The 23,447-nt window shown below is 63.8% G+C and overlaps 1 protein-coding gene across 21 annotated transcripts in view; it reads left to right on the forward strand.

Moving 5' to 3' along the window:
• Positions 1-20,462, forward strand: part of KCNT1 (potassium sodium-activated channel subfamily T member 1) — a 54,253-nt gene extending 33,791 nt beyond the window's left edge. For 5 of the 21 annotated variants that reach the window (XM_064490671.1, XM_064490672.1, XM_064490666.1 and 2 more), the window contains 18 exons: positions 1,156-1,330; positions 2,908-3,072; positions 3,320-3,462; positions 4,393-4,456; positions 4,535-4,643; positions 4,898-5,006; positions 5,794-5,943; positions 6,233-6,471; positions 6,751-6,985; positions 8,212-8,317; positions 9,691-9,863; positions 9,984-10,302; positions 10,420-10,554; positions 10,779-10,890; positions 12,452-12,553; positions 12,950-13,033; positions 13,185-13,259; positions 13,551-14,214. In XM_064490671.1, coding sequence (XP_064346741.1) covers positions 1,156-1,330; positions 2,908-3,072; positions 3,320-3,462; positions 4,393-4,456; positions 4,535-4,643; positions 4,898-5,006; positions 5,794-5,943; positions 6,233-6,471; positions 6,751-6,985; positions 8,212-8,317; positions 9,691-9,863; positions 9,984-10,302; positions 10,420-10,554; positions 10,779-10,890; positions 12,452-12,553; positions 12,950-13,033; positions 13,185-13,259; positions 13,551-14,050 — 2,995 coding nt within the window. In that variant the 3' untranslated portion in view covers positions 14,051-14,214. Of the gene's footprint in view, positions 1-1,155; positions 1,337-2,907; positions 3,079-3,319; positions 3,463-4,392; positions 4,457-4,534; positions 4,644-4,897; positions 5,007-5,793; positions 5,944-6,232; positions 6,472-6,750; positions 6,986-8,211; positions 8,318-9,690; positions 9,864-9,983; positions 10,303-10,419; positions 10,555-10,778; positions 10,891-11,981; positions 12,554-12,949; positions 13,034-13,130; positions 13,260-13,550; positions 14,215-14,359; positions 14,685-16,003; positions 16,067-19,177; positions 19,263-19,355 lie in introns of those variants that run through there. The other 16 variants (XM_064490680.1, XM_064490679.1, XM_064490673.1 and 13 more) reach the window with 13 other exon arrangements.
• Positions 20,463-23,447: the final 2,985 nt, after the last annotated feature.

The following is a 23,447-nucleotide window of genomic DNA, read 5'->3' on the forward strand; positions in this document are numbered from 1 at the left end:
AAGAGGCCCCCGCACGCCCAGAGGTCCCACCGCGTGGCAGGGCACCCCATTCCCTGGGCAGAGCCAGGCCCTTGTGTCCAGAAGGCCAGGAAGGCCTCCAGGTGGCGGGTGGCAGCCCGGCAGTGACCGAGGACCTCAAGTCAGCTCGGAGCCCATGTTCCCTGGCCAGAGCATCCCACGTCCAGCTCCTCTGGTGCCGAGAAGCCCCAGGTCTGGCTTCCTGGATGGTCCCTCAGGAGGCAGCTTGGAGGAGGGAACTGGCCTCAAACCCTGGCCAGATGGGGACCCTTTACTTAAGGTCCAGCTGAGAATAAGGTCTGGGAGCAGCCTGGGTGAGAGGTGGGGCCCCTGGAGCTGAGAGCCACACCCCCACCACAGCCCCACCCCTGCTGAGCAAGGCCCACGCCCCAGGCCTGCTTGTGCCCCAGACCAGGATGAGGGCAGGCACTGGGGCCCAGGAGGGAGGGTCACGTGTCTCCTTCCCCCCCCCCACTCACCCCCAACACACACAGACCTCAACGAGCTGATGGGGTGTCCTCGGGGTAGAAAGCTCCAGGGTGATTCAGCCTGCTCCCTCCCAGCAGACACCGTGTCCATCTGTCATCCCAAGGGGAGGGTCCCACACACCACAGTCCACCATCAGCACCTTCCAGTCTGGGGACAGGAACATGAGGCCACGGGCATGGGAAGGATTGTCCAGCTCAGCCCCAGCTGGCAGGGGGCTGAGTGTGCCCCATGCCCTGTCTGTCCTCCCAGGCGAGGATGAGGCTCTGAGGTGGGGTGGCACATAGGGGCCCACAGGCTGGGCGGCCATGCCCACCCCCACTGACCACTCCACCCAGGCCCAGGCTGAACCCACACAGCTCTGTGTCCACACTCCGGGTCAATTTTTTAGGGGCCTCAAAAGAGCCAGGGGGTGGGAAAGGAAGGTCTGGGGGGATCCGAGGTGCTGGGTGTGCTGGCTCTCACTGGTTGGGGTCCGGAAGCACTGGGAGTCCCAGTCGGTGAGCTGGGCTGAGGGCCAGCTGGGGGACCATGTCAGTGATGGGGCAACCCTTGGGCTCTGGGTGACAAGGTACTGCAGGCAGGCAGCACTTTGCCCCAGGAGCTCAGGGTATCTGAGGCCCCACGCAGCCCCTGTCACCCGGCCCCCAGGACCTGTGGCATCCAGCACCTGGAGCGTGCGGGCGACAACCTGTCACTCCTGACTTCCTTCTACTTCTGCATCGTCACCTTCTCCACCGTGGGCTACGGAGATGTGACGCCCAAGATCTGGCCATCCCAGCTGCTGGTGGTTGTCATGATCTGCGTGGCCCTTGTGGTCCTCCCACTGCAGGTGAGCCCCGCCCAGCAGGAGTCGTCCCTCCTCCAGACAGGGGTGTGAAAGCAGAGGAGGGGTGATGCTCACTGGAGGGGCCCCGGGGCCGAGATCCCAAGAGGCAGGGAACAACACTACACGGAGTGGGGGTGCCTGCCAGGGGCCCACTGGGGGTCTGGTAAGTAGTGAGGCCTGAGGCAGTCAGGACTGTGGACGAGTTCAGTGTTCTCAGACGTGGAGAGGTGGTCTCCAGGTGCCGCAGGCTGGCTCTCCCAGGACCTGTGCGGAGTGTGGAGCTGGAAGAGCTGCCAGTCTTCCGCGGGCTGGGTGTCAGGAGTCCTCAGCTGGCGTAGCTGTCAGGACCACATGTCACCTGTCAGCAAGGCCAGTCTGACAGCTGAGTCACACTGCGGGAAGAGAGACCCCATCTCTGTTTATGTATGAAAGGTGGAGGCCTGGAGAGGGGGCCAGCCAGCTGCAGACACCCCTGACCCTTCAGAGGGCAGGAAAAGGCCTGGGGAGGGATCAGGACAGATTAGGGGAAGCCAGACCCCAAGGTAGACACTCGGGATGTGGAGGGACAGGGGTGAGGGAGGCACCTAACTGTGGCTATAACAGGGGCCAGTCCACCCAGGGGGTCCTCTGCTGCCCCTGAGCTCAGTCCCCCAGCCCCTGCCCCCACCCCAACCTTGCAGCTCAGAGCCCCTAGCCCCAGCCGACACCCCCTGTTCCCTGCTTCCCTCTGGGCCAGAGAACAGCCCCCCAGGAAGGCCTACTTACTAGCACATTGCCCAGCGCAGGTGAGCACTGTGGGGGCAACCGCTACCATTCATTTTAAACTGTGTTGAATAAATGACCTGAGTGCTTGAGATGGAAACCTGAGAACTTTCATGGGGAGAAACTTCACAGGTCAGACTGCAGCGGGAGGCCCTGGGCGGGTCAGCACCCCGGACAGCTCCCTGGAGCCCTCACACACTCTCACCTCCAGCTGACTTTTATGTATCTGTCAATGTCGTATTTAAAAAGGGCTCCCAACACCCAAAGTTCACGGCCAGGAAGTGTGGGCCAGAGTGGACGGCACCCCAAACAGCAGCCTTGAGTTGGCACACCCTTGGTGTGGGCTCATAACCACAGTGGTGTTCCTTCCACGCTAGGAGTCTGGGTCCCTAATTCTGTGGCCGAGAATTTCCTGACACTTCGAGGTTTCTCCAAAATGTGTCTCAGGTGCTGATGGAGACCCAAAGGTCTCATAGTTATCTGGATGTCCAGACCGCAGACTGGCAGCCACGATGGTCACCTTGGCCTCTAGGGGCTGGGAGCTGGACCAACTTGTCTCTCACTGTCCTACACACTGGCCAGGATGTCCACTCTGCGTCCACCCGTCCCACTGAGTGACATGTGCTGCAAACACCTAGTCTTCCAAGACATAGTCGGGACGCAGCTCTGTCCTTGCCCCACACCCACCTCCTCCGTCCTGCTCTGCTCTCTGCCCTCCCTGCCCTGCACGTGCTGCCAGCGGTCTGTCTGTCCTGCTCTGTGCTGTCGCAGCTCCTGGAGCCCCAGGCCACCTGGCACTCACCTGCTCTTACCTGCAGTTTGAGGAGCTCGTCTACCTGTGGATGGAGCGGCAGAAATCAGGAGGCAACTACAGCCGCCACCGGGCCCAGACGGAGAAGCACGTGATCCTGTGCGTCAGCTCCCTTAAGATCGACCTGCTCATGGACTTCCTGAACGAGTTCTATGCCCATCCCCGGCTGCAGGTGAGGCCGCACCCACGGCCCCACCCCTCCCCAGGATCTTGGTTCCCCTGGCTGTGTGGTGGAGCCCAGGTGGTCTCCCACACTCTGGGGATGGATTTGTGGGGTCCTGCGTTTCCCTCCTGCGAGATACTCCATCACAGAGAGGGCTGGGGATCTCAAGAAGCAACAGGTGTGAAAACACTAGGAAAGCAGGGTGGGCAGAGGGTGGGGTGAGCTTGCTAGATGGCTGAACCTGCCCTACCTGCAGGACTATTACGTTGTCATCCTGTGTCCCACTGAGATGGACATCCAGGTTCGCAGGGTCCTGCAGATACCACTGTGGTCCCAGCGGGTCATCTACCTCCAGGGCTCCGCACTCAAGGACCAAGACCTCATGCGGGCCAAGTGAGTGCCAGCTGGGGGTGAGGGTGTGGTCCTGCATCACCTGAGCAATGGCCCTGAGCGTGGGCCGGTGGGTATGGGCCATCAGGCAGGCAGCACCTCCAGCTCCATGCCTGCTGCCCACCCAGGAGAGCCAGGCCCCCCACTGAGCCCGCAGAGCAACCCGGGCAAAGCTCTCCCACCTGCCCAATGTGCACCAGGTTCTGGGAGAGGCTCAAAGTGGGAGTGAGGGTGGGCTGGTGGGAAGCTAAGGCTGTGGGCGGGTTTTCTCTTAAAGACGAGGTGACAGAGTGACTTGAGGTGAGAAGACTGAGTTGTGAACTGAACTTTTCAGAATGTGATGCAGCACATTCTGAGACACTGCAGGAGCCCCACACCCCCATCATGACTTTATTCCAGAGCCCGATGCAACCTTCCTGCTGAAATGTGGGTTGTATGGGGGCCAAGGGGGTAGGAGACCAGGCAGCCAAGTCCTCCACCTGCCCAATTCCTGAGCCCTGGACCCCAGTCTCGCACATAAACTGGGGGCAGGAATCAAGTCCCCAGGCAGGGACATGTTGGGGGTGCATGGTGATGGGGTGGGAGGCTCCAGGCCTCCCTGCCCTGGGGTGTGAGTGACAGTTTCTTAGATGCTCTTTCTGTAGCCAGGGGCTCTGGGAGGTGTGAGGGGAGCAGAACTGGTCATCCCAGACCTCAGGCAGCCTGCCCCAAGACGGGACAGGCCAGCAGGCGGGGTCCAGCATCTCTGCTCTGCCACCAAGTGTGTCCTCTGTTCTGTGCCCCGGCCCTATCCCCAGTTAGCTGGGGCCCATCCTCAGCCCATCCAGGGCTGGTGAGAGTGAGATGGGGTCTTGACAAGGTCCACCCCTTCCCCTGATGGCCAAGACAGGAACACAGACAGTCCTGAGGGTGCTCAGACCTGGTGCTTTGCAGGATGGACAACGGGGAGGCCTGCTTTATCCTCAGCAGCCGGAACGAGGTGGATCGCACAGCAGCGGTGAGCAACCCCCACACACCGCCCACCTGCCCACAGGCCGGGGGGCGCCTGCACTAACTGCCGCCCCCCCACCCCCAGGACCACCAGACCATCCTGCGCGCCTGGGCCGTGAAGGACTTTGCCCCCAACTGCCCCCTGTACGTCCAGATCCTCAAGCCCGAGAACAAGTTTCACGTCAAGTTTGCAGGTACATTTGGCCAGGATAGGGAAGAGGGTGCTGGGGTGGAGGGGTGGCAGAGCTCATGCAGGCTGTACACCTGGGGGCCTGGGGGTCAGTGAGGGCAGGAGCCCTGTCTGACAAGCACCGTTATGGGCACCTGGGGGACAGGTGAGTGCCCTGGGTGGGCTGAGCAGAGGAGGGGTTCTGGGAGGGCACCTGGCAAGGGGGCGGCTGCCTTTGGGGCAGGGAGGCCTGCGCAGTGACCTGCCCTCCTCCCGAAGACCACGTGGTGTGTGAGGAGGAATGCAAGTACGCCATGCTGGCACTAAACTGCATCTGCCCGGCCACATCCACCCTCATCACGCTGCTGGTGCACACGTCCCGCGGCCAGTGAGTGCCCCCTCCCTGTGACCACCACCCAGCTGTGCAGCGCCCACAGGGCACCCCAGGGAGACAAGGCAGGGGCGCTAGGGGCACGGGAGGGGTGTGGGGCTGCGGAGATGGGGGAATGCCCCAGAGGGCAACCACGGGAGGACTCAGCTGAGGATGTCGGGCTCATGTGGGAAGCAGTAGGCAGCTCACCAAGGGAGGGGTTGGAGCTGAGGGGCAGCCAGGGGGCTGCTGGGAATTGCAAGCAGCGCGCGCCATGGAGCAGAGGGAAGGGTGGGGGCCGGGGAGAGCCCTGAGTTTTAGGCACAGTGACGGGGGCTAGTGCATCTTGGTTTAAGGGAGAAAGTGCGTTTGGTTCTCAGCACCTGGGCTGCCCTGGGACAAAGGAGGGGCATTATCTTCTTCCTGGGAAGACCAGGTTGGGGCTGGCACCCCCTCCCCAAGACACTGGGCCTCCGCTGGCTCCCTATGGGGCCTGGGTGGCCCCAGGGGAGGGACCAAGCAGGGGAGGAGGACCCACAGGTCACAGAGGCTGGTCTTGACCCTAAAACATTCTGACACCCCCTAAAGTCAGACCATTGTGTTTACAGATTTTGAAAAATGGCCAAGTGACCCATGAGGTCACCCATGTCTAGTCTCAGCCAGATAAGAAGGGGTCAGGGGCCAAGCTGGCTTCCACCCATGCCATCAGAAGCCAAACTAGGGGGGCACCGGCATCCCGGCCAGGCTAGAGAGTGGGGGACAGGGGGCAGCCGTGGAGGTGACCTCCCACCCGCCCCCCACCCAGAGAAGGCCAGGAGTCGCCGGAGCAGTGGCAGCGCATGTATGGTCGCTGCTCAGGCAACGAGGTCTACCACATCCGCATGGGGGACAGCAAGTTCTTCCGCGAGTACCAGGGCAAGAGCTTCACCTACGCTGCCTTCCACGCCCACAAGAAGTACGGTCCCCACCCCGGCCCCCTAGACCTGGACCACGGCAGGGCAGGGCAGGGGAGTGCTGGGCAGGGCTCTGGAGGCTAGAATGGGCGGGCCAAGCCCGGTGGGCACGTGGGGACCCGGGGGTTGGACATCACATCCACACCAGCACCAGACCCGCCACGGGGCGTCTCCCCTCCGAGGCTCGGACCTGGGTGGGTCTTGGGTCGAGTGGGAAGGGGTCCCGATGCCCAGGCGGGGTGCCAGGAGGAGTAGCTCTGGGCCCCACCGAGCCCCCGCCCGCCCACCCAGGTATGGCGTGTGCCTCATTGGCCTGAAGCGGGAGGAGAACAAGAGCATCCTGCTGAACCCGGGGCCGCGGCACATCCTGGCCGCCTCCGACACCTGCTTCTATATCAACATCACCAAGGAGGAGAACTCTGCCTTCATCTTCAAGCAGGAGGAAAAGCAGAAGAAGAAGGGCTTCTCGGGGCCGGGGCTGTACCACGGGCCGCCCCACCTGCCCGTGCGCAGCGTCCTCGCCTCCATGGGTGAGGCGGGGCGGGGCGGGCAGGGCGGGCCAGGGCCCGCCCCCTCCTCCTGGCCTGCGCTGTAGCCCTGGGGAGTCCCGTGTCTGGGCCTGTTTTCGCTTCTGGCCAGAGGGCTATCCCTGCCTTCCTGTGGGGACTGTTGTCGGCATCAGTGTCCGAGTGCCTGTGGGGTGAGACCGCCCTGCATCATGGGAGCCTCTGTCCACCTCCGCTCTGGGAACACCTGCCCGCAGGAGGTCTGGGAGGGGCTGTCAGCCAAGTTCAGCCTCTCTGTTCCAGGGACCGTGGCCATGGACCTCCAAAGCACGGAGTGCCGGCCTGCACAGAGCGGCGGGGGCGGCGGGGGCAGCAAGCTGGCACTCCCCACGGAGAACGGCTCCGGCAGCCGGCGGCCCAGCATCGCGCCTGTCCTGGAGTTGGCCGACAGCTCCGCCCTGCTGCCCTGCGACCTGCTGAGTGACCAGTCCGAGGATGAGATGACGCCGTCGGACGACGAGGGGCTGTCTGTGGTGGAGTGAGTGCCACCTGGGGGATGAGAGCTGGCACCCCGAAAGAGGCAGGGTCACTGGCGAAGGTCCTGGGTCCCCTCCATGCTCTCAATCCCAGCTTCCAAACAGCTTCCCCCAGAGACCTTGTTTGTACAGGGAATCTTCTGAGGACACAACAGGTGGACAGGAAAGTGTCTGTGCCTGCCCTCACCCCTCATCCTCCCTGCCTCGCGCCCTGGGTGGCCACTCCTCAGTACCGTGGCCTGCTTGGCAGGGGCGGCTATCCTCTGAGCATAGTCTGCAGAGGTCACCTCTAGGGGAGCCCTGGTCGAGGAGCTGGCCAGGCCTGGAGGCCACTGGCCCACCCTGAGCTGTCATCCCAGGGTTTGGGGCCAGGACTTCCTCTAGATTATGAGATGGGAGAGACCCCACTGTGACCTCAGCAACTCTTAGTCACTTGGCCTCAGCCAGAACAGGCGGCTCCTGACCACAGGGCCATGGCCAGCCACCATCCCATTCCTCCCAGCTGGGCCGTCACTGCAGCTACTCTCTGCTCCTGCCTTTGCCTCTGGGTAGGGGAGACGTGCTTTAAGGGTAGAGCGCCTGCCAGGGATGAGCTCTGAGAGGGAGGGGGCCAGCAGGGCTCTGACACACCTGGGGCAGAGGAAGGGCTAACCTCTGATGCCACGTCCCTGAAGCCAAGTGGAGGCAAAGCAGGAGGCCAGCCCCTCCCCAGGCTGCTTGGGGGTCTCGACCATGGCAGGGTGACCACTCCAGGTGCTGCTGGGGACGGCAGGGGGATCCGCCTGGCTGTGGGAGCCAGTAGAGAAGGGCCAAGGGCCAGCACTGGCCTAGTCACTGGGACGCTGGGGGCACGGGGGGTCGGGGTGAGGGGCCGTCAGAGCCCCTTACAGTTTTGCTGCGGTCTCCAGGCCTGTGTAAGCTCGTGCAGGTGTGCGTGTGCATGTGACTTCCGTGTGCATGTTCTCTGTGTGTGTGTGTGTGTGTGTTTCGTGGAATCTCCCCCAGACCCCCAGGGAATAGATGGTGGTCCCCGGTACAGCCCTCCTTCATGCCCCACCCTGGAGTGGCCAAGGCTGACTGTGGGGGTCCTGGGGCTTCCTGGGGGCAGGGAGCAGCAGCAGGGGCCGCTTCACACACGGGAGGTGGAACAGGTCTGTGGGATCTGGCGCCCCCAAGTGGCCACCTGTGCTGAGACTTCTGTCTCCCCACACCCTCCCCTGCCCCCCAGGTACGTGAAGGGCTACCCCCCCAACTCGCCCTACATCGGCAGCTCCCCCACCCTGTGCCACCTTCTGCCTGTGAAGGCCCCCTTCTGCTGCCTGCGACTAGACAAGGTAGGTTGCAGCAAACATCAGGGAAGCTGCAGGGCCACTCTGAGGAGATCCTGGGCCTGATCCCAAGTCCACAACTTGCCCCTTGGCTCCCTGCCTTCCTGGGCAGCTGTTCTGTCATAGGGACATCCTTTCTCACGTTTCCCTCCTGTGTTCGCGTGCATCTCCTGAAGCCAGGGCAGCCCTCCGGTAACCACAGTCCACACACCAAGGCCAGGACACGGTATCAGACCTGCAGCCCACACTCAAGTGCCCTGTTGTCCCAGGAGCCCTCACCACCCTTTGTGGCCGGAGCCAGTCCCAACCCCATGCTGCATCTGGCTGTTGCGACTGCCTCCCTCCATCCTTAATGCTCCTCGTCCCAACCTGGTCCTCAGCGTCTCTGGGCCTCGGCATCTGGGGATCCCAGCCATCAGTTCAGTGGAGTGTCCCCGGAGGGGCACCTGGGCCTGTATGTGTGTTTAGGGCCGGGTCCCTCCTAGGGGCCCTTGTGATGCCGCCTTAGGTCACGTGGTTCAGGTGGCTCCCCTGGGTCCCTCCGCTGGAGAAATGGGTTTTGCCTTTGCAGTCAGGACGTCATTTGGAGGGAGACATTTGGGGGCCAGGTACATAAGCCGCTCTTCACCGAGCTTCCCCCATGCGTTTCAGCTGCATCCGATGTTTTGCTGATTGCATTCCCTTCCATATTTATGTCAGCTTTCCACAGCAAGGATGTGCCTCCCCTTTTCCCAAATGCGTGTTCTTAGCCGTTTACGTACATCAGTGTGGATCTGCTGTTTTATGCAGATGGTTGCTCATTACGGTAGGATCACTGCAGTGCCGTCATTTGCTACAAATCATGCTGGGTTTGATGCGCAGACTTTCCTAGTTTTGCTGGCGGGGCCTTCGGTCGAGCTGGCTTCTGGGTCCTTCCGACACGTCCCCGTTGTCCGTTGAGCACTTGCGTGCTTTTGAGTCCCCGGAGTTCCCGCCCCGTCTTGTACTTGCCCAGCCCCAGTCCTGGAACCTACCACTTCTCCAAGAATCCTGACTCCCTTTAGTGGAAACGATGTTTAAAAATGACACCTGGGTCCTGGGTGTGTGCACTGCAGCTGTGCGTCTGGGCCTCTCCATGCAGAGCTGGAAAGTGTGAACACACACGCACCCAGGACAGAACATGTGTACAGACACGCACACACGAGACCTCTGTCCATTTCTGCATCTACTGAGACCACGTGCTTGCACAGACACCTCCCTTCCCTCCCGGACGCGAGCTCCCCCGCCGCGGCCCCAGCTCTCTCTGGCGGGCTGGTGGCCTCTGGCCGTGGTGGGCCCGTGTGGCTGAAGACCCCGTCCCTCCCCTGCCCCTCCCTCACTGACTCGACGTCTTCCCCCAGGGCTGCAAGCACAACAGCTACGAAGATGCCAAGGCCTATGGCTTCAAGAACAAGCTGATCATCGTCTCGGCGGAGATGGCGGGCAACGGACTGTACAACTTCATCGTGCCACTCCGGGCCTACTACCGGCCCCGCAGGGAGCTCAACCCCATCGTGCTGCTGCTGGACAACAAGTGAGGCCAGCTGGGCTGGGGGGGCTGGGGGGGAGGCCGGCAGGGCCCGGGGTGCGGGTGGGCCCCTGGCCCTTTCCCACGCTCTCAGGCCCTCAGGGATGCTGCATCATCCTCCCTCAGAGTCTCCCCGACCCAGCTGGGGCCCCACAACCATGAGCCCCTGGGCACCTACCCAGCACCACTACCCCCAGTCCTGGCAGCCCGGAGCCCAGAGTCCAGCTTTGGCCATCCTGCCCCCTGGGGCCTTGGTTTCCCCTGGGATGAAAAAGATCCTCCCCATTGGCCTCTCATCCAGGTCAGGGCCGGGCTGGACATGGGTGGCGGGAGCGGGTCAGGTGGGTGGCTCCAGGACCGGCTGTCCCCACAGGCCCGACCACCACTTCCTGGAGGCCATCTGCTGCTTCCCCATGGTCTACTACATGGAGGGCTCCGTGGACAAGTAAGGCGCTGGGCCCAGGGCGGTGGGCCACTCCCATTCTCAGAGGGAAGACCCCTGCTCTCCCCTCTGCCTCTGGGCGGTGGCTGGACCAGGCACCCAAAGGGAGTCTCCCTGCAGCCTGGACAGCCTGCTGCAGTGTGGCATCATCTACGCCGACAACCTGGTGGTGGTGGACAAGGAGAGCACCATGAGCGCCGAGGAGGACTACATGGCCGACGCCAAGACCATTGTCAACGTGCAGACCATGTTCCGGTGGGCGCCGCGGGCTCCTGTGCAGGGCAGATGCACCGAGCCCCCCTCTCCCCCACCGTGACCAGGGACCCTCCCTGAGCACCCCCACCAAGTCTGTGACCAAGGGACCCTCCCTGAGCCCCTCCACCAAGTCTGTGACCAGGGACCCTGAGCTCTCCCCATGTCTGTGACCAGGGACCCTGAGCCCCCTCCCCGTCGTGACCAGGGACCCTCCCCCTACCCAGGCTCTTCCCCAGCCTCAGCATCACCACAGAGCTCACCCACCCGTCCAACATGCGCTTCATGCAGTTCCGCGCCAAGGACAGCTACTCTCTGGCTCTTTCCAAACTGGAAAAGGTGAGTGGCCCCCTGCCCGACCTCCCCTGCCCGACCTGTGGAGCTGATGGGGTTCAGAGCCTGTACCAGAGCCTGGAGGGAGTGAATGAAGGGGCTGAGGGGCCCTGGGGGTTGGGGGCCACGGGAGGCCTGGGTGCCTGCCCTCCTCCAGCCAGAGGGCTTCAGAGATGGGGGCTCAGATGTAGCCAAGAGACGGTACGGTCATTGTCCAGGAGCAGCATCATCCCCTAAGGCAGGGTCCAGGCCTGGCCATGTGGGGGGCCGAGGCTGCCTGTCAAGTCAGAAACTTCTAACCCAGGTGACACCACCCTCAAACCTGAACCATGTCCATTCTATGAACTGCCCAGAAGGGATGTGCCCGTCCCAGCACAGACGAGGGACTGGGAATCAGAGAGGGGAGTAATGTGCCTTAGGTCACACAGCGGAGCAGTGACAGAGCTGGAATCAGTTTTCTGCCCCTGGGGACCCCATGAGGCGCATCAGCCAGGATCAGGTGTGGAGCCCAGGGCAGAGAGACACCTTCAGGGACACCAGCAGTGCTGCCAGAGTGCCCTCAGCTCCCTGCTGACAGTTGCCCAGACGTCTGTCGGTCCCACCATCAGTGCTTGCAGCAAGGGAGCTGCAGGGAAGGAAGCAGCGCCAGCGAGAAGGGCCACCAGCGGGCTCCTGGGTGACCTGGGCATCTCGCCTTCTTTCTGTCTGAATTGCATTCTGGTCCAGTGGGAAGGGTGGCCTCTTGGGCTCTGAGCCCACCCCTCCGTGGTAGGCCTGCCTCATGCAGGGGGGGCAGCAGCCCCAAGATGTCCAAGTCCCAACCCCAGAACCTGCACAGAGTATGGGACACAAACAACTCAGTTAAGGATCCTGAGGTGGGAGATGACCCTGGACACCCGGGGGGGCCCACGCCATCACCCAGGCCCTTGTAAGATGGAGGCCAGAGGTCAGAGTCACAGAGGGGACAGTGCTGCACTGCCGGCCGTGAAGGTGGAGGAGGGGGCCGCAAGCAGAGGGACATCCACTTCCAGAAACCAGGGAAGGTGGTGAAGAGATTCCCCTCGAGGGCCGCCTGAGGGACTCGGTCTTGATTCCAGGCCTGAAATCCACTTGGACCTGCCACTTCCAGACCATGAGCGCGAATGTGTGATGTTTTAAGCTGTTGGGTTTTCGGTAACTTGTTCCAGCAGCCGAAGCAGGAATCACACATGGGGGGCCTTCAGAATCTGGGCCGTGGAGCCTCGTGAATGCCGTGTATGCAGGGAGGCAGGAACCACGAGACACACGTCTCTGCCTGCGCACCCCACCTTCCCCGATTTCACTTACAGAACACGAATTCCAAGATCAAATTACTAAGGGTGTTAGGAGTGCCAGAGTGGCAACAGTAGGGCATTAAACCAAGCACAGTCCCCATTTCTTCCCATCAGAGCCCCGAACCCTTACTCCTGACTCTGGCCCCTGAGTGTCTGGGGGGACACGTAGCTGGGCACTTGGCCTGTGGTCAGCTATCTGCTGGTGCTTGCCCCGCGACCATGGGCACCAGCCAGCCTGAGCCCCTGTCCTGCAGAGGGAGCGGGAGAACGGCTCCAACCTGGCCTTCATGTTCCGCCTGCCGTTCGCCGCCGGCCGCGTCTTCAGCATCAGCATGCTGGACACATTACTGTATCAGGTCAGCGGGAGGCAGGCAGGGAGGCACCCGCGGTGCCGGGCCGGGGCCCAGCCACTCTTGGTCTCTGGCCGATGTCCAGTCCAAGTTCTGAGCGCCCACCCCTGGGCCCCGGGAGCAGCAGGGGCTCACCTCTAAACGTCCCCCGTCCTCTTCCTCCCAGAAGGTGCTGCGCTGGGGTCGCCTCCCAGCAGCCTTCGGTTTCTGATCCCTTTTGACCAAGTGAATCACCACGGCCAGGGAAGGCTGCCCAGCTCTGTCTGCTGGGCACGCTGTGCTGGGGGCCCAGCAAGCAGGTGGCATGGGAGGCTGGGGTCATGTCCGGGGAACCAGTGGAGCCCTGGGATTGGGGGGCGGTCTGGGCCCCCATCCCGGCCTCACCGCCACCCCTCCTTCCAGTCATTTGTGAAAGACTACATGATCCCCATCACCAGGCTGCTGCTGGGCCTGGACACCACGCCGGGCTCCGGCTACCTCTGTGCCGTAAGTGCCCTGGGCCGGCCGGGCGGGTGGCAGGCTGTGCCCGGGGGGAGCCCAGGGGAGGGAGGCCAGCCCAGCCCAGGGCTCCTACGCGTTCCAGATGAAGATCACCGAGGATGACCTGTGGATCCGCACCTATGGCCGCCTCTTCCAGAAGCTGTGCTCCTCCAGCGCCGAGATCCCCATCGGTATCTACAGGACCCAGTGCCACGTCTTCTCCACCTCAGAGGTTTGCAAGGAGGGGGCTCCCACTGGGTCAGCCCCCTCTTTCTAGCTTTGGGGATCTGGGCCTTTGCTGTCAGGTCCTGTCACGGTCAGGTCCACGTGCGGCACCCTTTGGGTGGCTGTAACCCCCAATGGGGCAGGGGAGGCTCCAGAGCACCGAGGGGCCGCAGACTACCAGCTAGAACCACGGAAATCGGCCTGCCCACTGTCCTGAGCCCACGAGGGCTTGGGCAGCATTGGGGGCTGGGGACAGAAGCACCCACAGGTACCCAGGCTGCCCTGGTTTCCTTTGCAGCCCCACGACCTCAGGGCCCAGGTGAGTGGCCCCTTTGGGCCCACGTGGGTTCACTTAACTCACAAGAGTCCTGCCTGAGCCCACACTCACCCCAGGCCTGGGAGGGGGTGAGGGAACAGGTCCCCAGGATGTGCTGGCCGAGGTGCAGCTCAGAGGCCTCCTCACCCCCCACCCCGCCGCGTACAGGTGGGGACAAGGCCCGATGGGAAGACCGGGCTCCCCCCACCACGTGCCACCTGCACCTCAGGCCACGGCCCCTATCTTGGCGGGTGCACCTTCCTCCCCACTGTCTGTCCCAACCTCCATGCCCCCAGGCCCCCACATCACCCCCAGAGCCCCACACCCCCACCGAGCCACCCAAGGCCCTGGTGCTTCAGAGCCCACCATGCACCCGCCCCAGCTCTCCCCACCCACCCCCCTGCCAAGATGAGGCAACTGAGTGGCACAGAGGAGGTGGCCCTCCTGTGACAAAGTCAGGACATGCATGGCCCAGAGGCTGAGGGAGGTGCCCTCTCTCACCAGCAAATCAGGGACAGACCTGGAACCAGGGCTACTGAGTGGACAGTTTGGGGCTCAGGAGAAAGGCTCTGGCCTGGCACCCCCTCCCCAGCTGGAGAGGAAGGCACTCACGCCCTTGGTCTGGGGACCCTCCGGGGGCTGTGACTGTCCTCCCCACACCCCTTCTGTGAGTCCCATCCCATGCTCTGTTCAGCACCCCTCCCCGCCCTGCTCCCTCCCCTTCCACCTCTGCCCCGGCCAGTCCTCTGTTTGCATGCCCTCCCCTGGCCCTCACTCCTCCTGCCTGCCAGTCCCAGGTCTCTGTGAGCGTGGAGGACTGCGAGGACACGCGGGAAGTGAAGGGGCCCTGGGGCTCGCGGGTGGGCGGCGGCGGCGGCAGCGCCCACGGCCGGCAGACAGCAGGCGCCGACCCGGCTGAGCATCCGCTCCTGCGGCGCAAGAGCCTGCCGTGGGCACGGAGACTGAGCCGCAAGGGCCCCCGGCACTCGGGGAAGGCGGCGGCCGAGTGGATCAGCCAGCAGCGGCTCAGCCTGTACCAGCGCTCCGAGCGGCAGGAGCTCTCCGAGCTGGTTAAAAACCGCATGAAGCACCTGGGGCTGCCCACCACTGGCTATGGTAAGGCCGCCCCGCCTGCCGGCCTGGCCCAGCCCACGGGGTGCCCACCCCATGTCTGTCGGAGCTCCGCTGCTGGGGCGGGTGCAGGAGCCCCGAGAGGAAAGGGCTCACCCCCTCTGCTCTGCAGATACGGGCGCAGAGCTGGCCGAGCCGGCACGCAGCAGCCCCCGAGGAGGCCACTGTGGGGCTCCCCAAAAGCCAAGGGCACAAGCCTTGGTGGGGACTGATGAGCCATTCCTGGCCAGTCCTGCTGGGATCAGGGGTGCAGGGGCCCTGCAACAGGAACAGGAACAGGAGACCCCAGAGACCCAGGCCCCCCTCCCCTTCCCCTCCCAGCAGCCAGAGGTCCGGTGGGGGCAGGTCAGGGGCAGCTGGTCGAATGGCCCAGCACCAAGGCACGCTTCCTGGCTGCCCCTGGGGCATGGCCGCCCTGTTCCTGCTACCCCGGGGCAGGGCCACCCAGGCATTCATAATTGGCAGATTCACCCTGTAGCTCATTTTGGGGAAAAGCTGGTGACCTTGACCATGAACAGACCTGGGGTGCCCTGGCTGGGCCAGAGGAGAGACGTTCACCTCCTCCTTCACTCCAGAGATGCTGCCTCTGTTGATGGGGCCAAGAGGCCACGCTCCCACTGCTGGCCGGCCTTGTCCACGCCCTGGGCTGAGTGGAGGCTCTGGCCTCCTTTGGGTTCCATCTCGGGGACTCTGCCCACCGCCCAGGCCTGGCTCTGTCCCCCAGAGGTGCCCAGCCTCCCCACCTTCTGGGTCAGGGGCCCGTGAGCCCCCTCCCAGTGGGACCAGGCAGCTCAGGCTTCACCCAGAAGCTGCCAAAGGGTCACTCCAGCCAGGCTGTCTGCTAGCTGTGCACACCTGGCCCCGAGGGGGACGGGTGGCCCACGAGAGCCGCCCCAGCCTCTCCCCGCCACACAATTTACCTTTGTCCTCTCTCAGTGAATCTTCCCCAGGTGGGTGCTGTCACCCCTTCTGGGTAGAACACTGACCACTGAGGTTCCAAGTGGGGTTCCCAGTGTTCACTGCCCCAGGTTGCATGCTGGCAGACTGAGACTCCAGCCGGGCTGACCCCTAGGGCAGGGACCCACCTCCGCAGCCTTCCCCTCAGCTGCTGAGACCCCCCGCCAGCCCCCACCCGAGCTTGGTAGCCGACTTCTGTCAGGGACAGACAGGCCTCTCAGCTGGCGGTCGCTGGTCCCATGTGCAGCTGGCTGCCCCCACCCTGCTGTGCCGGCTGCCACCTCCGCACTGCTTGCTGACCTCTCTCTCTCTGTTTCTGTCTGTCCTTCTTTTTGTGTGTTCTGTAGAGGATGTAGCAAATTTAACAGCCAGTGATGTCATGAATCGGGTAAACCTGGGATATTTGCAAGGTAATTCTGCTCCGGCGGCCGGAGTCTGGCCTAGAGGGCTTGCCAGCGCCATGCTGACAGTCAGCCTGGTGGCCGCCTGCCCTGGCCAGGGAGGCAGATAGGACAAGGCACGAGAGAGGGTCCCGCAGGCAGGAAGTCACGTGCTCCCAGGCCGCCCCACTGCAGGGACCTTGACCTCCCCTCTGGGCCTGTTGCCAACGGGACGGACCCCAGGGGGCCTGTGGTTTGTGCCGGTGCCCGGACTGTGGAGCTCACCCCAGTACCCCAGTCTCCTTACCCCGACTGTCGTCTAAGCCCTGACCTGACCACACAGGCAGGCGTCTGCCTGCAGCCAGGCCCTGGGGATGCCCGAGGACCCTAAGCCCACCCAGCTCTCGGAAAGCACCCAGATGGCTCCAGCCCAGGGTGCCCACGCCCCTGCACGGTGGGGTGTGGTGAGGCCTGGGCTGGCGCCTGGGGCCTTGGGGTCTGCTCCACCCTGAGACGTCGAGGGCCCCCCAAGCCAGGTAGACTGCTGACGTCCATGCCCCGCCTGGGGCTTCAAGAAGGGTATTCCCTCTTCAGTTAAAGCAGAGTCTGTCTGCACCCCATTTCTCATAGTCTACAGGCTCAGGTGCTGCCTGGACTCCGTTTTTTCCAAGAAGACACCCTGTAGACCCCAGACCTGCCCCAAGACCCCAGCAGAGGTCAGAGCAGAGCCTGGGCCACAGGCCCCATTGCTGGGACCCTTTCCTACCCTGGGCTCCTCATGCCCCAGGGGGAGCTTGGAGCCCACATGCCCAGGTCCCTGGGGTTGGGGTGAGCCCAGAGCTGCCCTAAGTCCAGGGAGGCGTTAGCTCAGGTGGGCCTGTTTCTGGCAATGACCTGGAGACATCTAGGGGCAGGCCCAGGAGTGAGCTCTGTGCTTCACTTCACAGACGGGGGTGCTGCCGGGAGCTGGCCTGCTTGCCCTGCGCTCCTCCTCACCCCGCGCCCCATGACTCCGCTCATGAAGACCCACCAGGCCAGCACGGGTCCGAGCCTGGGGCTTCTATGAATGGATGGCTGTAGCCCCCTTCCGACACCCGGCTGCGCCCCTGCTTCCTGCCATGGCTCCTGGGCAGGGACGGCCTCCCCTATGGGGTCACCAGGACTCACTGGGTGGTGTTTACTGAGCACCCCTGCCACCACCATGTGGACACCAAGAGGTGCCTGGGCCAGGACCTAAAACCAGAGGGGAGGCTAATAGGTGTCCGGTGGGGCACCATCCATGAGGGCCCCCAGCTGCATGCAGATGAGGGAGGAAACACCACCAGCCCCAACACACAGACACAACCCCTTCCTCACAGCCACCCTGGGGGGCACTACAGTACCTTCAATTCATGGAGGAGGAGAGCAAGGCTGGGGTCGGAGCAGGGGCTCCAGAGGAGTGAAGTGGACGCCAGAGCTGGGCGGGAGCCTGTGTGCAAGTGCCCAGAGCACAGCGGCCATGGTGAAGCCCACCCATCCCAGGGAATCAGGGTCTGTGCCTCATGACTGACCATGCTCAGCCTGGCCCCGCGTTCCCCGCCCCCGGCTCTCAGCCCTGTGCCCTAGAAGCACAAAGCTGGCCTCACTCGGGCCAGCCACAGGCCCATCAGTCCCAGAAACGCCCATGGTCCGTCCACCCCTGGGGAGGAGCAGAGTCTAGGCCAGGTGGGGAGGGCCAGCAAGGCAGGCGTGGCTCTCGCCCTTGTCCAGCAGAGGGGCCCAGACATGTCCTTTCCTTTTTCACTTGTTCTGACTACACGCCTGTCACCAAGTGGCTGCCCAGCTAATGGCTGTGCTCAGGGTTGCGGGGTCCCCAGGGGCCTTCAGAAGCCGCCTCCCTCTCCCACCTGCGTCTTGCTGCTGCCGGCTCCATGCTGCCCACCCCGGAAATGCTTAGCCTCCAGCAGGAGCCACCCCCTCAGAACACACAGCTGCCATCAAAGGGTCCCGGCCCCGGCCCTGGCCATCAGGCAGGGTGACTCACCTGTGTGGTGGGGGGGCCGAGTAGGCAGGCGTCCCATCCCTGGGTACAGACGTGAAGGCTGGCACAGATGACCATCAGAGTCTCCACGTATCTGTTGGCCCCCCAAGTCCCAGCCCATGCCCCTGCCTGCTCCCCTGGAAGCACGCTGTGCTCCACCTGCCCCTGAGGGGACCCCGAATCCACCACCAGATTCGGCTCTGAACTCAGCAGTTCAGAGAAGCAAAACCCAGACAAGCCAACAGCAGCCGCTCCCGCTCCCCGGAGAACTCCGTCCCTCAGTGGCTGCGGCCGGTGCACTCCCGGTGGGAGGGGCGGCGCAGAGGCCACCCAGGGCTGGAGCCCTCTGGAGGGCGGCCCCTTGAGGCCCAGTCCTGGGTCAGGAGGTGCCTTTAGACATCACCAGATGATAAATTAAGGCCACAAGCTTTAATTGAAGGTCACTGCTGAATGGTGGCCAGCAAGACACCTGGGAGGTGACCAGTTTCTCCTGAACCCATTTGCACCCCTGTGGGTCACACCCCGTGAGCCAGAGGCCGGGCTATCCCCAGGACAGGCAGCAGCCCGGGCTCCGAGTGCACCCAAGGGCCCCCTCCAGGAGGGTAAGCTGGTAGACACTCTGGGCTGGGCCACAGAACAGGTTTCAGGAAATGGAGGACAAGTCCAGAGTGGAAGGCTGAGGAGGGACGGGGTGGCCTGTGTGGGGCAGAGACGAGCCTGAGGGCTGGGCCAGGGGTGTGTGCAGGTGATGGGGGTGTGTGGTGGTGCCAGTGTGTGCATACGTGTAGGTGTGGGCGGGTGTGGGCAGCTGTGCTGGATGCCTCTGCTCAGGGCCACCACGTCTTGAGGTGCTGGTGACTCAGCTGAGCAAGCTGCCTAGGTAGGGGGTGGGTCAGAACTGGTGCCCCCGCCCCTCATGGCTGACCCAACCTGTGCAGGGTCGGGGTGTGGCAGCTGTCTGCCAGGGAGGGCGGCCCCAGCTGGGTTCAACAGGACCAGGGCTCAGGCAGGATGGCTGGAGAGGCCAGGAGGAAGCTGCCGCCACTGCTCCGAGCCCCACAGAGCGGAGGTGGGCAGGGGCAGAGTGGTGACCACCCGCCGGGGCCCTGTCTCCTCTGCAGACGAGATGAATGACCACCAGAACACCCTCTCCTACGTCCTCATCAACCCCCCGCCTGACACGAGGCTGGAGCCCAACGACATCGTGTAAGTACCTTGTACCCGAGCAAGTGTGGACAGCTGCCTGTCTGCCACCTGTGTGACGGCCCTGCGCACCCACACCTCCTGCCCTCCCCGCAGGTATCTCATCCGCTCCGACCCCCTGGCCCACGTGGCCAGCGGCCCCAAGAGCCGGAAGAGCAGCTGTAGCAACAAGCTGGCCTCCTGCAACCCGGAGACGCGGGATGAGACGCAGCTTTGAGCTGCCCAGAGCCCCTCCACCACCCTGTCCCCTCCCGACTCTGCAAGCCGCGTGATGCATGAGCCTGCAAGGGCCTGTCACTTGGCCCAGCCAACCGGCCAGAGCTGCCCCGGGACTGGCCCGGGGGGAGCAGACCTCACCTAGGTGGGGGCGAGGCTGCCCCGGGCACCACAAGAAGCTGGCGGAAGTCTTTTTTAACCTGTTTTTACAGATCCATACAACTCACATGTCTACACAAACGCACCGCAACTCGTGACTGGGTCTGACTGAGGTGACAGGCGGGGAGCCCGGCTGGAGCCTGGCTGGATCCTGGATGGATCCTGGATGCAGGGCGGGCAGGAGCCTGGGCCGAGCCCCGGCCCCACACTGGGCTCACATGGAGCGCACTCCAGACCAGGAGAGCCACGCCCACCTCAACCCGCCCATGTTCATGGCCACGCACCCGGGCCAGTTCGTGGGCCTGCCCTCGGCTCTAGGCCAGGCTGCAGGTGGTGGGCCGCTCTCCCTGGCCCTGTGGGTCCCAGCTGGTCTCAGCTGTGAGGTCTGACCCGGAGTCAGGCCACACGGGGCTCCAGAACCAGGCACAGGCGAGCAAGGGAGCCCCTTCCAGAAGGAGACGGAAAGCAAGGGGGTCTCCATCTTGGCCAAGCCCCTGGCTGAGGCTGGGCGGGCTCTGGACATATGAGGGGGGAGGTGGGGCTGCCTGAGACCCCCAGAGGGGCCCGCAGACCATGACTCTGTGGAAGAAAATCAGACAATGTCCTTTTTCTGTCTCTACGTGGAACTTGCGCAGCCGCGCCGTCTGACACCCTTTTAACACCAGACCTGAAGCACAACTCAGCCCCCCGGGGCTGCTGGCCCGTATCTCCCGGGTGGAGGTTTCTCACTGAAGAAGGGGCTCTGGTTGCCACCATGGTTCTTTTGTGACTGTTTGACGGGTTTTGCACGGTCAGTGCTGGAAACTTCTATTAAATGGATGCATTCTGCAGACACGAGGATCCTTGTAAGGCAAACCCTGTGGCCCCCCGCTCCGGCCTGTGTAGGCCCCTCCCAGGCGCCCAATTTCAAGGGTTAGGAACACCTGCTCTGGTCCCCAACCCACCTGGACCCCACAGGGAAGACCCCAACCCCAAGGAAATGCTGGTGGCCTGGGTCCTCCCCAAAAAGTGGGAAGCAAGTCAGGTGATGGGGAGGGGGGTCCCAGTGTCCAGGAGGACTCCCTGGTGAGCTGCCCAGTCCTGGAGCCCGGCTGAGTCCTGGTGAGGGTGACAGAGACCCAGGCTCTGTCCAGCTGTGGCACTTGTGCACAACCCCCGAGGCCCACAGCTGGGCACCTCGCCAGCACAAAGGCACCTGTTTGTTTGGGGTGGGAGCTCTTGCTCAGAGTACCCCAAGAGACTGGCAGGCGAAGGACCCACACAGCCCCCAGGGTGGGACATGACCCAATGCCAGCCTCTTCTCCCTGTGCCCTGGCCACAGGGCCAGCTCTCACCCCACATTGCCCTCCTGGGACCCTCCTGCCCAGAAAGTGTCTACAAGCCCAACAGGGGGCGGTGCTGGGGACAGTGCTGGCTGTGAGCTGTCAGGAAGGTGCTGCTGATCAGGGAAGGGAAACCTGGGGCTCTTAACAGAGTGACAGGCTGTCAACATGGGCTGGGGTGGCCTCTGGGGGCCAGGGCCTGTCCCAGAGGGTGTCAGTGGCTTCCAGGGTTCTGCCAGCAAGTGTCCCCTCCTGGCCAGCCACCCCTCCTGGCACTCACGCTCCAGCTCCCTGAGAGAATGGGGGCAGAGGGGACCCTACCTGGCCACTGGACGGGGGGCTCCATCCTGGCAGGGCTGCAGCCCCTCAAACCCCACACCGGGAAGACAGCATCTGGGAGGCAGCCCTGGAAGCTGCCCGAGTTGAGTTCGGGGTTCAGAGGGCAGGGACTGAGGAGAGGGTTCTGCCCCAGACCAGGACGCAGGCTCACGTCCACTGCTCCCTGAGGACAGAGGGCCCAGCAAAGGCCGGAGACCTGAACCTAGGAGCTGTTCCTGCCCAGAACCGGCAAGTAGAGGGACGTGCAAAGTTAGACGAGAGGGAGGTGAGAGGAGCTGGAGCCACGTAGAACACTCACTAGAACCACAGGAGTGGGACAGGGAGACGGAGACGAAAGACAGGGTGGGAACACGTGCACCTGTCAGCAGACAGACCCCCGGGGGCGCGGAGGAAGGAGGCCCGGCCTCGGGGAGGGGCCATGGCCCAGCCTGTCCTCCTCCCCTCCCGGCAGATGCATGCTGGCACAGGGTCCCAGCCCTTGATGGCACGAGGCCACAGCAAGGCCTCCATTTGGTCTCCACAGAAGCACGAAGCAGGCGCCCCCACAACACTCAGACCCCGGCCACACCCAGCCATCTCAAAGGTGACTTTTCTTTACGGGGACTCAACCTCGGGTGGACTCCTGCGCGCACTGACTGGTGGACTTCTCAGAAGAGAGCTGCAGAGTCTTCTTTGAAACTGGCAAGCTACAGCTTCTCACAGGCTGGGCGGGGCTGCGTCTGGAGGGCCGGGGCCCAGGGCCCGACAGTAATGCAGGCTGGCCGCACGCTGCGGTCTGCGGTCCAGGACCTCAGCCTGCCCACCCCGCAGCAGCCCCGCCCACCTGGGGCTTGCGGGGCTCAGCTGGGATCTCCGCCGGCAGGGGCTGGCAGAGCACCTCCCAGAACTCCAGGTCTCCAGGGCGGCCAGCTGGCCAGGGCCACCTTCATCCCCAGTGATTACAGCAGGAGCTTGGGGGCACCCAGAGCAGGGCCTCCAGCTGGGACCGTCCCAGATTGGGGGGGGGGGCTCCCTGCAGCATGTCCCACCTCACCCTGGTCACAGAGCGTTGTGGTGGGAGTGACCGGCAGGTCCTCTGTGGCCGTGGCACCCTGCGTGGGCACCTGCCTGAGGGCAGCACTCCGCGCTGCCTCCCTCACCACACAGGCAGGCCCAAACCCTCTGCAGCCATTCCGCAGTGGGGGCACCGCCTGGCTCCCACTCCGGCACGTCACTGTAGGCTCAGAGAGGCCCGCTGGACCAGGAGATGTGGGCCAGGCTTGGAGGCGTCTTCCTCTCCCCCGGAAGACACCCTTCCTGCCAGGCCTGCTCTGTCAGGGACGCAGCTGTGGCTGTGAGGGCCCCACAGGCCCATCTGCCCGAGGCCAGGATGGTTTCCCTTCATGGTCGAGGCCTCAGGGCCCTGCTCCGCCCTCCTGCTGGGCACCTGGGCAGTGTAACTGGGAGCCTGGAGGGGCTGGCGACCAGGAGGATGTCCAGGGACACGAGGTTTCCACTGGGGGTGCGACATGAGTGTGTGGACAAGGGGGTGGCAGCTCAGGAGGCCTGCGTCCCGCGTCCCCCTCCGGGGCCCTTATCACAGCACTCTGAGCCCCCTGCCGGGGGTGGCTGCCGGATCCCTGCCCCCCCAGGGCCTGTCCCTCTCGGGCACTTGGGCGTGAAGTGCAGCATCACGCTTGTGGACTGAGCTGCACCCTCCTGCCATCCTCAGGAGCACCTGGGGCTCTGAGGCTGCGGACCACAGCTTGGTCCCACCATCAGTCCTGCTCCACCCGGGAGGTGCCCTCTGAGGCCTGAGTTTCATCCTTTAGAAGACTGGTGCAGGGGGCGACGGGCGTACGAAGTGTTTTTGATAGAAAAAGCATCTTTACCCAGGACTGTTCCACACCAGCTCCCCCTCCCCCCAGTTCTAGGTGACTTAGGCCCAAGTTAACAACTTGGGGTCACAGTGGACCTCCACTCCGGCCCTGGTCACCTCCAGGGAGGTCACTGGCTCCTACAGATCTCTTCTCTGGCTGGCACCTCCACTACCTCAGAGGGACTCTTTGTCAGGGGGAGGGTCCCCGAAGGTCTACAGGGAACCTGGCCCCCAGGCCGGGGTCCTGGAAGCCGCAAGACCCAGGCCTCCAGGGTCTCTCTGGGGTTGTGTTGT

The sequence above is a fragment of the Camelus dromedarius genome, chromosome 10 (assembly GCF_036321535.1).
Source record: "Camelus dromedarius isolate mCamDro1 chromosome 10, mCamDro1.pat, whole genome shotgun sequence".
Classification (NCBI taxonomy): Eukaryota; Metazoa; Chordata; class Mammalia; order Artiodactyla; family Camelidae; genus Camelus; species Camelus dromedarius.